The following is a 15,031-nucleotide window of genomic DNA, read 5'->3' on the forward strand; positions in this document are numbered from 1 at the left end:
GGTCACAGCAGGGGCTGGGTTTCTAAGGCAGGCGTGATCTTTTTCTTCCTACAGACGCCGCTGCCTACCGTCGGCGCTGGGCACAGCCGGGGGCAGCACGAGAGGGAGACAGCGAGAGGGTTCCCGGGCCGGGTAGTCGCCCAGCTCCGGCCCCGGAGAGGGCCCCGACAGTAAGTACCGCACTCCGAGCGACCAGGTTGGGGGGCGCCTGGGCAAGAGCCAGAAAGACGGGAGCCTGGCCCTTCAGGCAGGGGTTTTTGAGGTTGGGGGGTCGTCAGCCGAGTGCTAGGGTCCTCGCCGGCCTCTTAAAGTGACTTGGGGTCGGCGCTGGCATGGGCCCCTCCTCCCGTGTGCGCGCCCGATGGGCGCCTGCAGTCGTTGGACGGAGTTGGCGCGTCGCGAGCTGACATCCTTCTCCATCCGCCATCCCGACCCCCCGCAAGGATTCATTCTGGTCGCCAGGCAGCCCGCGGGCCCTTTCGTGGCGCTACCTAAGAGGAAATTGGAAGGCAAGATGCGAGGGGATGAGGTTTTTGACGCCGGTGGAAAACTGGCGGGCGCGAGCGGGAAGTTTTCCGCTGGTGTGGGGGAGAGGGTCGTGGAGAGAAGGGGTGAAGAGAGCCAGAAGCTGGGAGGGAAGCCACCAGGGTGGGGTGTGGGCGGCCCCTCCAGGTGCTTGGACCCCCTCTCTTCCCTTTCTGCTGTTCTGCCCTGGGCCGGAGACCGGCGTCTCGCGTCGCGTTGGAAGTGCGGGAGCGGGGGGTGGGGGAGGGCGGCTTCTAGCCGCCTCCCCCCACCCCCAGCGCCTCAGCTTCCCCAGGACCGGTACCCTGGCTGGCCTGCCAGGGGTGTGTGTGGGGGGAGGTGAGGCCTCAGCGTTCACGAAGCTCTGTGGGGCTGAGACGCAAGACCACCCGATGAGGTGGCGCATTAATTGCAGAAACGTTGGCAAGTGGGAAATATGCAGGAGCACACCCGTCACTTTCTTTTCTCAGGCTGTGTAAAATTCATGGCAGAGAGGGGGCCTGAGATTGCAAAGGCGCGTTTGTCTTAAATCACTTAGTCCCTTTTCGGAGAGCAGCCAGATCTCCCTTGTGTTCTTCCGCCCCCAGTCACTCATTTTACCGAGCGTACTGATGATCCTAGTAGCTACTATTACTATGTGCCCAACATTGAGCTAAGCTCTTTACCTAGTAGTAAGAATTCGTGTACAATAAGAACGGTAGTTGGCATTCACTCGGTGCTTTGTGTGTGCCAGGCACAGTTTGTAGTGCTTTACATGCATCATCTTATTTAATCTTCACAATAACCCTGTGAGGTAGACAGTAATATCATCCCCATTTTACAGATGAAGAAATTGAGGCACGGAGAGGTCTACAAGCCCAAGGTCCCACAGCTAGTGAGAGGCAGAGCTGGGATTTCAGTCTCACTTCACCCCCCACTGTTAACTACTAGAAATATGATGAGAGGTTGGCTTTAATGAAGTAGTAAAATAGAGTTTGATTTCTCTACGGCAAAGTTTATTCATTCTGTAGATATGAAGTCAGGGCCCCAGGTCTGAAGAGTTTTGAATCAATTTTCAGATCACCCCCATTACATCCTGTGAAGAAAGGCAAACTGAGTGGACTATAAGAGGACAGCAGATCCTCTTATAGACAATAGTATGTGTTTACTAATAATGATAGTAATAATTGCTAATAGCCATTATTGAGTGCTTACTTTGCACCAAAACTACATGTATATTTAACCTTCTTGTAGGTACTTTGAAGTAGGTACTATCGTGAGCCCCATTTTATAGATGAAGGAACTGAGGCTCAAGAGATTAAGTAACTTGCCACAGAGTTGGGATTCCAGCCCAGATCTCTTAAAGCCAAAGCCCAGGATGGGGTTACCCTTTGGCAGATTTGTGCATGAGGCAGAGGTTTGCCTTCCCTAGCGTCCCCTCCCCCAAGCCAGTTCCCAGAGCTCTGCACTGTCCTCTCCATTCCCCAGCCCCCCTTTGCACTAAGGAAGGGATTGTACTGGCAGAGAAAGGGCTTCCTAGACAAGATGGAGCGTTCTGCATAGATTTGGGTTTTGTTGTTGTACTAAGTGCTATGCCTGTAACATCAATAAATTGTTCTGCTTTATAAGTTTTATTAATTAGACAAGTGTCTGGTCTGCTGGCTTGAAGTTGTTAATCCGATATTATGGCTCTATCTGAGTACCTCTATTAGGAATTATTTTCTGAAAAGTTTTTAGAGCCTTCCTTGCAATGCTGGGCAAAGCTGTCTTCCCCCCTCCTGGGGAGGGAGGGGGACTTGTTTCTAGGATAAGACTTCAATAGCAGGAACTGCAGCCCATACATGAGTAGTAGTATTGCTGTGCTCATTAATATTCCCCCCTCCCCACCCCAGCTTGGCCTCTGGGAGCTGACACCTGAAACCTGAATGTGGCCAGGTCCCTTGGGGCTGTTCCTGTGTCACATCTGGCCCTGCAGTTGGCTTATTTGTAATTCCCCACTGTTGGCCCTGACCCATTCATAGAGCTGATTTCACATAGACCCTCTTAAATGTGGGCATAATGGAGTGTGTGAGTTTGGCTTTGGTCTCCATTACTATGGCTGGATCTCAATGCATCTGCTGGTGGTCCACCCTTCCTGCCTCCTCCCACGAGAGGGGGGCCTTCCACGTGTTAGCTTTGGGGTTGTGCATAAGACATGTGGCTGGCAACCCCGGTGCCCGGCTGTGTCCCTGGTTGCCTCTGTGGCCTTTTCAGAGTGCACTGCATCATTTCATAAGACCACATGAAAGGAGTCAGTGGGTAACATTAGTCTTCAAATTAAGGATTCCTTTCAGTTTTTCCTGAATTTATTCTATGATTTCTTCTTTTAATTGCAGTGACTTAAATTCCTAGAGATTTCCCCTCTTTACTGAATCTTCCTAATTATTCATTTACTATCATGTTTGACATTCCTTTCCTGGAATGTCCTTAGCTTCAGTGCTCAGCTGGGGTGGGGTGGGTCTCCTGCTGGGAGTCACAGCACAGTTGGGGGCACACTGTCCTCTGTGATTCCATAGCATCCTCTGCTGCCTCTCTGGTGTCAGGTGACACATGGTTTTATATTCGTCTGTTTACATACCTGCCCCTACCTTAGACTGCACCCTCCCTGAGGGGAGAGACTGGGCCTCATTTATCTCCATGTCTCCAGGACTAAGTAGCATGCCTGGTGCATAGAAAGTGCTCAGTAAATTTTCATTGAATATGTGAAGGAAGGAAGGAAGCAATGAATGCTATCTAAAAGCTGGTGGAGAGAGCCCTTGACTCACACAAGGAACTCTGCTATTATTCCCCTCATAAGAAGGGAGAGATAGGAGCAGAGCTTGCATTATTCTGCAACAGAGAGCCCCAGCTCTATAGATTTTAATCACTGAAAAAAACCAATTACACTGTAATGCCAAAACCTGAATGCTTGGGGAAGGGCTTTTATGATGAACAGAATGTTTCCGGGAAACTGAGGGTTAGAAAAAAAAAAAAAAAAAAAAAATCATTTTTCTTTACCCTTTTTGATTCTTTCTAAAATGCCTGGTTCTGCTTTTCTACCTTAGTGAGACAAGGCTGGGGTCCATCATTATCGAATTTGTGTTGCCAAGCAGGGAGCCTGTGGGTTCTAAGGATTCCCTAGGATTGTTTCCCCGCAAGCCTGCTTGTAGAGTAGGATACAATCTTCTTACCTTCCCCCACCCCTGCCTGTCCTTGCTGCACCCAAAGACAAGCCCACAGGCCCTTTGAGGTTTGTAATTTCACTGTCACTCATCTCCAGGAAACAGACAGGAGTTTCCCAACTGACAACAGGGAGGAGGTGCAGAGTGCCGGTGCTCACTCACGCCCTCTGAGCTAGTAATTCAGCACGAGCTCTTGCCCTTAGCTTTTATTCTTAGGTGGAGGGTTCACCGACCTCCCTCCCCCTTTTCTAACCCCAGTTTGGGAAAGAGCTTATAATTCCTTCCTCCCTCTCAACAGGAAAGATGCGATTAGGCAGAATAAAAGGTGTCTTATTGTCCTGAGACTGTGGTTTGGCATTTCTGGACACCTCTACATGGGGTGACATGAGTTTACCAGGCCTGTGTTCATATACCCTCCTTTGACTCGAGGCTTCTTGGCCTAATTTCTGCCCTGCCCTGGGCTGTGCTCTTAATCGAACAGCTCAGAGATGGTATACAAGAAAGAGCCGGAGTTGCTTCTTTACAAGAGGTCGGCCTGGTGCCTGCCAGGCATAAGGCCTGGGCTTCAGATACACCTGCATCATCTCGGGCAAGGGTAGCAGATGTGCATCTAGCTAAAGTGTCGAGGTAGATGTGCCTTTCTCTGTGCAGCTCTGACTAGACTGGCCTGGCTCTCTCCTCACAAGCTCCCCAAAGGGGTACCGGGGTGGAGAGGGGGACCTGATGTCCCAGCAGGGCCAGACATGAGAGAGGGAGTGAGGGAAAGGCCTACTCACTGCCTACCCTGGGTCAGCCGCGGCCTCTTGCTTCCCAGCTAACATCTCCCCAGCAGCCCCCTCCCCCGCCCAGTCTGTGTTCATGCCTTGTGCCACACACCCCTGCTCTCTTCTGGCTCTGGACCTGTTCTTGGTGCCCTCCCTCTCTACTTGACCAAATCTGGCCCTTCCCGTAGTACCCAGCTGCGGTCCTCCTCTAGAAAGCCTCCCGCTGCTTCTGGAAATCAGCAGAAGACGAAAAGGGTGAACTAAATGACTTCCAAGGTCCCTGCCGACTCTAAGACTCTCCAGGAGTTTAACCATAAGTTAGGGGTTGGGGGCATCAAAGGCTGGTGGCCCAGGCCATTGAGGCCTAGCAGCCTCACAGAAAGGAGGGAGACAGCACAGCCAGCAGCCGAGTAGGCCCTCGTTTGGCTTCAGGAGGCTGTGCCCAGAGCCCTGTGCAGCCGTGCCTGCCTAGCAGCCCCCAGAGGGGTGCTATTTGAGCCCTGGGTCTTTGGCTGCTGGAGGCACCTACTTGTTGGGAAGTTCCCAGAAGCTCCTGCCCACACCTGCTCCCCCTGTCTGCCCTCCAAGTTTTGTTTACAGATCAGCCCTTGGCAGACTGAACGCTGAGGTCCAAGAGGAGAGAGAGATCTGGGTGGCCAGGGACCCTCTCCCGGCTTAGCATTCTGTGCCAGAGCTTTGCAGCCCCACCTGGCCTCGGAGAGATGTGTTCACTGAGGGGAAGAATTCAGGCCTGCTGCTCCTTTCCCTGCCAGCTCCACTTTTCCCATCATGATCATCCCCTCCTGCCTTCTGAAATTCTCTCCCCTTCCTACTTGCTCCTTTCAGTCTCATTCTCTGGATCAAAACTACAGTCTCTGGTGCCTGGGAAATTGGCCTAAGTCAGGAAGGTATCCTGGATCTCATCCTCATGCTGTTTCTGATTTGCATAATAGCAGTCCCCTCCCCATAAGCTTCATCACCTAGGTCTTCTATTCTCTACCTAAGGCTCTCATTACCACGTGGCCCTCCAGCTGCAGTAGGAGCCCTGAGGGCAGAGCTGGGGGGCAGCTCCAGGGTGTTTAGAAGGGAGCAAGTGAGGACCTCCGAAGAGCTGAGGCATCCAGAGCTGGTGGCACAGCTTCCCTGTAGTGCTTGCCTTCTCCAAGCCTGTCGTTTCTCCTTCGCTGTCTGCCAGGCCCTCTTCTTGTCTCATTTCTCCTCTCCTGTCTTATTTTTGCCGCCTCCCCTCACCTCTCCCTCTTGGCTGTCTGGCCCCTTTCCTGCTCCGCTGTCTTCCCCTCTTGCTTGTCTTTCTCTTTATTCCTCATCTCTCCCCTCTGGCTCAGTCAATCTCTGTCTGTCTCTGCCTCCTTCAGAATTCCTTGGTGTGGTGCATGGAGAGTGGGGGCGGGGGTGCCCAGGGCTCTTTGGAGTGACATGACAACTCCTTCAAGGGCCCATGAATATTTCATGGCTCCAGTTCCCCCTCACTGCCTATGCCAGTGACAGGTGAGTGGGGGCTAAAACACAAGGATCTCCCCACTAACTCTGCCACAGCTCAGTGGCAGCAGCTTCAGACCTTGTGACCCAAGGTGCCATATGGCATCAGCCTCACATCTGGCACAGCCCTCACATCTGTCACCCGGCTGGCAGCCCCAGCAGGGAGGGTTTAGAAACGTGTCTGGGCCTATTAGACAACATGTCTGAAGCTATTGAATGTGTAGCCCCGGAGGGGAGGAGGGAGGAAGGGAAGGGCAGCTGTAGGGAGGGTCCTCTGCAGCCCCTCTCTGAAACATTATAGGGTTGGTCTTTTGCAAGGTGAATCTGGGCTTTCAGGTATTTGTGAAAGGCTAGATGACCCTGGTATCCCTACCTGCCTCCTCCCTGTCTCCCTACCTGCTAGAACAGGTGACCAATGTCTCCATTCCAGCCCACTGGGAGAAAGTAACTGTTTGGATAACCAGAAAAAGAATCCAGAAACCAGCAGGTTTTCCAGAAGATGCCTCTCCCAGCTCAGCTGAAGAGGAAGTTGTAGAACCATGAAGACCTGGAAGGGAAAGAGGAAGGCAGCCCTGGGAGAGTCACAACATCAGCTATCCAGAGACCCTCAGGAGTGGGAAGGACTAGCCAAAGTCATTCTGCCCACCCCCATGCCTCTTGCCATTCTAAGAGGACCGTTGTCTACCCTTTCAAAAAATATTCCTTCCTTGAGAAGGAATAGCTATTGGGTTTCCCATCCTTGTACCCCTACAAGAGCTGGAGCCATGCTGTCCTCCATTTCTTCTTAGATTGTAGCCCTCCTTGTACTGTACCTTTGACTCCATTCTCTCCCTACCTTTTCTTGGCCAGAGATGTTGAGGGGTTTCTCCCGTGGGCCAGACTTCCCATGTGGAAACCTGCGTGAGGCTGAGATACAAACAGTAGGCATTTGATAATGAATTGCATGGAATGGCCAGAGGATTCTAATCTGTACACCTCAAAGTCACTCCTGTCTTTGCATCAGTTCATTTAGAAAGTATTTACTAAGCGCCTCCTATGTGCCAGGTATTAGACTAAGTGGTAGAGATATACTGTTGAACAAAAGAGACATACTCTCTGTTCTTACGGTGTTTACAACCAAGTAATCACAGAAAAGAATATATAACTACAAATTGTGATGGGTCTTATGAAGGAAATGAACAGGTTGCGGTAGTAGTAACCAAAGCAGAGTTTCCAGGGAAGGCCTCTGTGAAGAGGTGATATTTAAGTGGAGATCTAAAGGATAAAAGATCAGCCTTGTGAAGGATGGGGAAAGAAGTTTCCAAGAAAAAAGGAATGCCAAGTGGGAAGGCCTTGGGGTGGTGTGTTGAGAAACTGAAAGGAGGCCACTGGGGCCAGCTGTGGTAGGAAAGAGTAAGAATAGCATCGGCGGGGATGGCAAGGAGGACAGGAGATCACACTGGGCTTTGTGAGCCATGCAAAAGGAATTTGGATACGATTCACTTGCAGTGGGAAATGTCTGAAGGGTTTTAAGCAGAGAAGTGATGGGATCTGATCTGGACTTTTGCAACATCTGTAGAGACCAGACTTAGAAGGGGGCAGCAGTGGATACAGGGAGACCAGTAAGAGGGCGGCTGCAGCGATCCACAGGAGAAATGATGGCGGCTTGAACTAGCCATGGAGATGGACAGAGTTGGTCAGATCTGGATGGGTTTTAAAGCGACAGCTGACAATACTTATACAATACTAAGGGATTAGACGTGGAGGGTAAGGGAAAGGGAGAGACAGGCCTCAAGAATGACTCTCAGGCTTCTGGCTTGAGTACTTGAAGAGACAGTGCTATGTACTGAGATGAGGAGGGCTGAGGGAGGCCTAGGCTTGAGGGGGGAAAAATCAAGAGTTTGGTTTTGAACATGTTAAGTTTGAGATTCCTGTGAGGCATAAAGTAGAGATGTCAGAGTATATGAGTTTGGGAGCTCACAGAGGAGGTGTGGGAAGAATGCACGTTTGGGAGTTGTCTGAATATAGATTGTATTTAAAGCCAGGAACTAGATGAGATCACCTTGGGGGAAGGAGAGGAGAGAGAGAAGAGAAGGCCCAGGACTGGGTTCCAAAGAATTCCAATATCTAGTGATTAAGTAGGGGAGGAAAAGCCCACAAAGGACACTAAGAAAAAGGTACCTGGCCAGGGGCGGTGGCTCACACGTGTAATCTTAGCACTCTGGGAGGCCGATGCGGGCAGATCGTTTGAGGCCAGGAGTTTGAGACCATCCTGAGCAAGAGTGAGGCCCCATCTCTACAAAAAATAGAAAAATTAGCCAGGTATGGTGGCACGTGCCTGTAGTCCCAGCAACTTGGGAGGCTGAGGCAGGAGGATCTCTTGAGCCCAGGAGTTTGAGGTTACAGTGAGCTATGATGACGCCACGGCACTCTAGCTCGGGTGATAGAGAGAGACTCTGTCTTAAAAAAAGAAAAGAAAAAGTGGTCAGAGAAGTAGGAGAGCCAAGAGCTAGTCCCAGAAGACAAGAGAAGAGAGTGTCTCAAGAAGGAAGGAGTGGCCAATTATGTCAACAGCTGTTGAGAGGTTGAGCAAGTTGAGAACTGAGAGATGACCAGGGAGGCCAGTGGGGACCTTAACAAGAGCAACTCTGTGGAGTGATAGATATGGAACCCAGATGATGGTGGATCGAGGAGCAAATAAGAAATGAAGAAGTGGAGACAATATGTGTAGAAAACTCTTTTGAGGAATATTTGCTGTGAAGGGGAGCAGAAAAATGCGGCAGTAACTACAAGGGGACTGTGGAGTAGAAGGAGGTGGGTTTTGTTTATTTTCTTAAGGATCAGTGATTTTCACTAGCATAGTAGTACGAGTTTGGAGAGGTGGAGAGATTGATGATCTATCTACTGAAGACAGTGAATGTCCAAAGGAGCAGAATCCTTGAGAAGATGAGAGGGGATGGTACCAGAGCATAAGTGAAGAGATCAGCCATCGATAGAAGAAAAGAAACATTCTCCATTTTAATAGAGAAAACGAAAACATGCATACAGATGTAGACGGGGTGATGTGGAGATTTAGTGGTGGTAAGATGAGGGAGCTCTCATTTGATGGCTTCGGATTTTGCAGTAGTATGTTGGGATGAGGTTATCAGCTGAGATTTTTGGGGGCAAATGGGAAGTTCAGGAAGATCGAGGAGAGAGGGGGAGCTATGAAATAGTCATCTTAGAATGTGAGAAAATGGTGACCAGAAAGCATTGAGAGCCTATACCAGGGTTGAGATTGTGAATTTTAACGCAAAAGCCAGCTACCCAGTTGTGTGATTTTTCTCCAGCTACCTTCAGCTACTCTGATGGAGGCATGGAGAATGCATATGGTTGAGTTCACCATGGAGGAGTGAGGTTCTGCAAAGTGAATATAGCAGAGGGAGGGGAAGGAAGTAAGGGAGTTGAAAGTGTTTGCAAAAGAATGATCATAATGATAGACCAGGAACTCTAATCTGGACATGAAGCGAAGTGAAGATAAGAAGGAACTCAAAGGAGAATAAGAAAGTGAATAACTGGGGGTAAGTGCTTGGAGGTAGGCCTCTCTGAAAAAGTGACATTTGAAACTTGAAGGATGAAGAGTCAGCCCTGCAAAGAGCAGAGGAAGAGATTTCCAGAAAAAGGGAATATCAAGTGGGAAGTGAATAGGTGATCATGATACGTTCAGATGATTACCTGCAGTGGGAGCCCTTGTGGTGGTAAACTGGCAGGATGGATGGTGTAGTAGAGAGTGGGACATTGTGGATGTCCGTTAGGATGGCTATTATAAAAGCAAAACAAGGTAACAAAATAACAAGTGTTGGCCAGGATGTGGAGAAATTGGAACCTTTGTGAATTGCTGGTGGGAATGTAAATGGTACGGCCACTGTGGAAAACAATATGACAATTCCTCAAAAAATTAAATGTAGAATTACCATAAGATCTGGCAATTCCACTTCCGAGTATGTACCCAAAAGAAGTGAAAGCAGGGACTACCACAGATATTTGTACACCCGTGTTCATAGCAGCATTATTCACAATAAGCCAAAGGTGGAAACATTCCAAGTGCCCATCAACAGATGAGTAAAATGTGGTATATACATACAGTGGAATATCATTCAAACTTGAAGGAAATTCTGATACGTGCTTCCACATGAAAGAACCTTGAAGACATTATACTAAGTGAAATAAGCTAGTGGCACATAATGACAAATATTGTATGATTCCACTGATACGACATACCTAGAGTATCAAATTCATAGAGACAGAAAGAAGAATGATGGTTGCCAGGGCCTAGGGAAGGGGGAAGGGGGAGTTAGTGTTTAGTGGGTACAGAGTTTCAGTTTGGGAAGATAAGAAAGATCTGGAGATGGATGGTGGTGATCGTCATGCAATAGTGTGAATGTATTTAATGTCACTGAACTGTATACTCAAAAATGGTAAAACCAGTAAATTTTATGTTACGTATATTTTACCATGATAAAAAAAAGAGTTGGAGTGGAGAGAAAGATCATATGTGACTAGGAACTAAAGTCTTCAGTGAATGAGGCCTACCTGGGAAGTCTGTAGGTAACAATGAGAAGGTAGAGGTGGTAGAAAGAGGTGCAAAGAGTGGTAGAGGGGGGCGGCAGATTCCTTAAAGGAGCAAGATCTTTTGCAGAAAGAGTAATGGCCTGGAGGCAGCATTGGCAAGCTGGGAGGACACCTACCCCACCTGCAGGTTGTGGAGGACTTGAGACTTGAGAGAGAAAAACAAAAACAAAATAAAAGGATTTTTTCATAAAATTTGGATTCAGTCAAATGGCCACACTTAAGAATCTAGAAGGCCACATGTTCCCCACCCCTGGAACAGCGCCCCCTCTTCCAGATCTTTTCTCTCCTTCTTCCCAACGGAACTGTACTTCTCTTATTTCATATTCGTTTAGAGCCTTCCCTATTCTCTCATGGGGTAAGTCTGACTCAACCAGCAAGTTCTTTGTTTGCATGAATTTATGTGTCCACAAAAGATAACATTTGTTTTAACTGGGGCCTGCAATGCCATGACCCAACGGAATAAAAGCACCTCAGTCCTCCCACCTGACTGTGACTCTCTCATTGTCTAAGAATAGCATTCTTTTAAATCCTTGCTTCTCAAAGTGTCGTCTGTGGTCTAGCAGCATGGGTACCACCCTCGAATTTGTTAGAATCTCAGACCTTGCTCCAAACCTACTGCATCAGAATCATTTTAGCAATACCTTCAGGTGATTCATATGCATTTTAAAGCTTGAGCAGCACTGCTAGAATAAGGAACAGCTAGCTGAAGTAACAGGTGAGGGCTTTTTTTTTTTTTTACAGGAAGAAGGGTTTGTGTCCAAGCTCCTTACAAGATGGCGCCCAGAGCAGCTACTTCAGAACCCCCAGGGATAGGGCTGCCATCTCTAGTACCAAGAGAACATGGCATCTCATGGGGGCCCAGCTGCTAGCCTACCATGCTGGATCTCTGGAGCTTCCAAGAGAGTGACTCTCCTGTTACTGAAATCAGAGGGCTAATTGGCCCCACATGGTTCCAATCCTGCCAGTCTCGAGGGGAGTGACAAGACTCCCCAAGGAGTCAACCAAATGTAAAGAAAAAGGAGCCAAAGGCAAGGAGGGGTGGAAAACTAAAAGCTGTACTTGGAAATTTAACTGTTACATTTTTATCTTCCTGCCCAAACGTGCAAGGAGGGAGAGCATCAGCTTAGAACCATTCCATCTTCTTCTCGGTTCATTTGTCCTTTAGCCACATCCTGCCTAGCAACAGTTGTTAGCATGAGCTCAAGCCACCAGTCCGTCTTTGGACAGTGAAGGAGGGATCAGCTTAGCCCACAGAGGAGTCAGGGCGGCCAGAAGGAGCCAGGTTGTCTGACAGTTGGGTCAGGGAAAGAGCTGCCTGGAAAATGAGGGGACAGAGTGCATTGTGAGGCTGTCTCCTAGAAGCAAGGAATTAATGGGGGAAGGGCCTGGGCTGTGTGAAGTGGGTGAAGTTTATCATTGGCTCCCTTTCTTTGCTCCTCTGGCCACCCCGAATAATGCTACCAGCAATATCGCCACTTCTACATTTGTGTGATATGCTTAACCTTCCTAAGTGCTTCTGTAGTCATGATCTCATTTTATTCTCCCAACAATGTGGAGTGAACAGGCTCAGCGACAGGTTAATTATGATGAGGGCTGAGCATCCAAGCTGGGCCAGGACATGAAGTGCTGCTGGCTGTAGGGTTGGGGCAGCCCGGCAATGGGGACCCTGGATAGCCAGTGGGTGCAGGCGGGGGTGCTGCTATTGTGGGTCCTGTCTGAGAGATTTGGCCCCAGCCAGATCGCTAATGTGCTTAGCCTCTACGAGTCTCTGTTTCTTCATCTCCTGCCTGGGAGGCTGGGATGGAGGAGGAGCTGTCACCTAGCCTATTTGGCAGGACAGTTAGAGGCTGTGAGGACATAATGGATGCGAAAGCACCTTTTCTCAAATGAGGTAATGGGTATAAAAATGACAAGAACTACATGGATATAAAATGTTATTATCATTAGGCGTAAGAGAAAGGCTAGGAGTTTACCTGTGTCACTGAATAGAGAGGGCAAGCCTGGCGCAGGGTGAGGGGTACCTTTGGGGACTTTGGGTAGGAAGGGGACAGAGTGAAGGCATTGCATGCTTTGAGGCAAACAACAGAAGAAAACAGCAGGTCTCAGAAACAAAGCTGGAGGAGGGATAAGCTTTGGCTGCTTCCTAATTTTGTTCAGGGTTGTCCTGTTTGAAGGGACCAGAAGCCAACATCTTTCGAAGTCAAATTGCCTATTCCTCAGGAGGGTGGTCATGTGACCCATGGACAGCTGAGCTCCTGTCATCCATCATTGCTTGCCTTCAGTGTCACTCCCAAGTCTCCAGGCACTTAGCAAATTTCAGAGGGACTGAGCTGCCGACACTGGAAGATGTAAACCTCAGGAGGGAAGGAACAACTTGTATTTGAATTGCAAAATGGCCTTCTGGTCTGCTAATGGAGGTGTTTCTCCCGTGTCCCAGGATGCCTGGGAAGGCCCAGGCAGTGTGAGGAAAGGACTGCTTGCAGAATCGAGCGAGGATGCAATTAGGGATAGTTAGTCCAGTTTAGTTAGGGACAACCCAGGGATGAATGTGTGCTAGTCACATCTGAAGACATACCTGTGGCTGTGGGAGAAATAGCCGGGCCCCCTGCAGGAAGATGGGGCACACTCATGGACAGAGCGTGGGTTATTGTCTCTCTCCCCAACTCTGCCCTTTCCTGGCCAGGCAGCACAATCCCCACTGCCTCCACGGAGCCTTCTCCATGCCTTCCTCTGAACACACAAGCTGGAACTTATGGACCCCGTCTACTAGTCTCAGCATTCTAATTCCTTTGTTCGGTGTACACTTGTCTTTTCTCCCCCAGTTAGACTGGAAGCTCTTTGAGGGCAGAGACCTGTAACTTCTCTTGGGTCCCCCAGAGCTCTGGACCGTCTGAGTAGGCACTCCATAAATACTTGTTGATTGATTAACACGAGTCAAAAAGAATAAAGTAAAACACTTTTGTCGCAAAAGGCTCTTTGCCCGTTGGTTCCTCTGGCTCAAGGAGTGCCCGTTTTCATCAGAAGTGATGCTACCTCAAGGCCCAGTGGAGACTGAAGTGTCCCGAGCTTCAAAAAAAAGGAGCAAAGCCCTCCGCTGCAGTGGGGGCTGGGGGAGGGTGGCGCTGCGTGCAGGACAGTGTCCAGAGTGCTTCTGCGGCACACCTGCGTCTTTCCTGCCGGTGTTCCTGCCCCCCACAGCCACAGTCTGCGCAGCCTGACAGGCTCTCATCCTCCAGCCTACCCTGGCTGGTGCCCATGTCGGAAATGAGCTAGTGTCATCCCAAGAAGAGGCCCTTTTAGTGCCAATGAGGTCTGATGGCAGGAGGAAAAGGCTCATTTTGGAAGCAGCCCCAGGGGTGAGGCAAGACAGCAGCTGCAGGAAGATGTTCTCTGGCTCCCTTCAAGGCCAAGCTCCTGCCTGCTACCACGAGCACAAATGAGAGAAGCATCAGCCTGTGGCCACCCTCACGAGACCCTTATCCTGGAAGGGTCCCTGTCCAAGACACTGACCAGCCACATTCCAACTTCAGAGTGACTTTCCATTGAAAAGTCACCATTTGTCTTACCAATGTGAGAGGGAAGGAGCCAGTTTCTGAATTTGCCTTTTGGAGACTGGACCTCATCCTAGCATCCCCTTCTACCTCCCTAAGGGGTGATAGGCTCCAAGCCAGTGTGGGTGCAGCCAGAGCAGATGTGGCTGAATTCGAATCAGCCATGGTCTGTCTTCCTTCCCAAGTTCTTGTATGCTAGAGACAAGCCCAAGGTTCTTTTGCTGGGCTATGAATTTCTCTTCTATCCAATTACTCTAAATCTTCTCCCCTCTGCTCCCAGCCCCATAAGTTCTGAAGCTCCTCTCTAATTACTGAATTTGTGTCCTGATAAACAACCTAACTGCTTGAAACCATTTGTTACTGATGAATTCAATATTCTTAGCTAATCAACAATTGCATCACTCTCAAAGTGTCAAAACCTCCTGCTTCTTTTACAAACCTTATACTAGTTTGACTAATTAGCTCCTGGCCCTCTGTATCTTGTTCTAAAGGGCCCTGCCTGGAACCTTAATTTTAGAGAATATACATACAGGGGCTGGAGAACTTAAGCCCATCCAGTAGGCCTGAAAGCCTGGGGCTGTAGTAGTGCCTAGTCAGGGGCTAAGGCTCTGGGTCCCTTGGCTCTGGCCCCCTCTCTTCCACCTGCCCTGCCTTTCCCCTGGACCTTCCATTCCCTCTTTTACCTCCTTCCCTTCCAGTACCCTCCCTGGCCCCAGTGTCCCTACACCCTCACCCTTCAGGGCTCTTCAGTTGAATACTACACTCAGGCGCATTCTTGCCTGCAGTATGCCTCCCTCTGGCCCTTGATTCAGAACGTTTATAAAGCTCTTGTGGAACTCCTAAGCTTCAGTAACTTAACTTGTGGGCATCAGGAGAACAATCTGTAATCTCTTCCAGGTGTTAGGGCAGCAATTTCTCTTCT

General features: G+C 49.4%; 1 protein-coding gene across 1 annotated transcript in view; it reads left to right on the top strand.

Moving 5' to 3' along the window:
• Positions 1–361: 361 nt before the first annotated feature.
• FRMPD3 (FERM and PDZ domain containing 3) overlaps positions 362–15,031 on the top strand; it is a 76,938-nt gene continuing 62,268 nt past the window's right edge. The window contains exon 1 of the mRNA XM_012644605.1: positions 362–581. Within this exon, the coding sequence (XP_012500059.1) occupies positions 362–581 (220 nt within the window). The remainder of the gene's footprint in view (positions 582–15,031) is intronic.

This window comes from Propithecus coquereli, unplaced genomic scaffold, assembly GCF_000956105.1.
Source record: "Propithecus coquereli isolate 6110/MARCELLA unplaced genomic scaffold, Pcoq_1.0 Scaffold104, whole genome shotgun sequence".
Taxonomy (NCBI): Eukaryota; Metazoa; Chordata; class Mammalia; order Primates; family Indriidae; genus Propithecus; species Propithecus coquereli.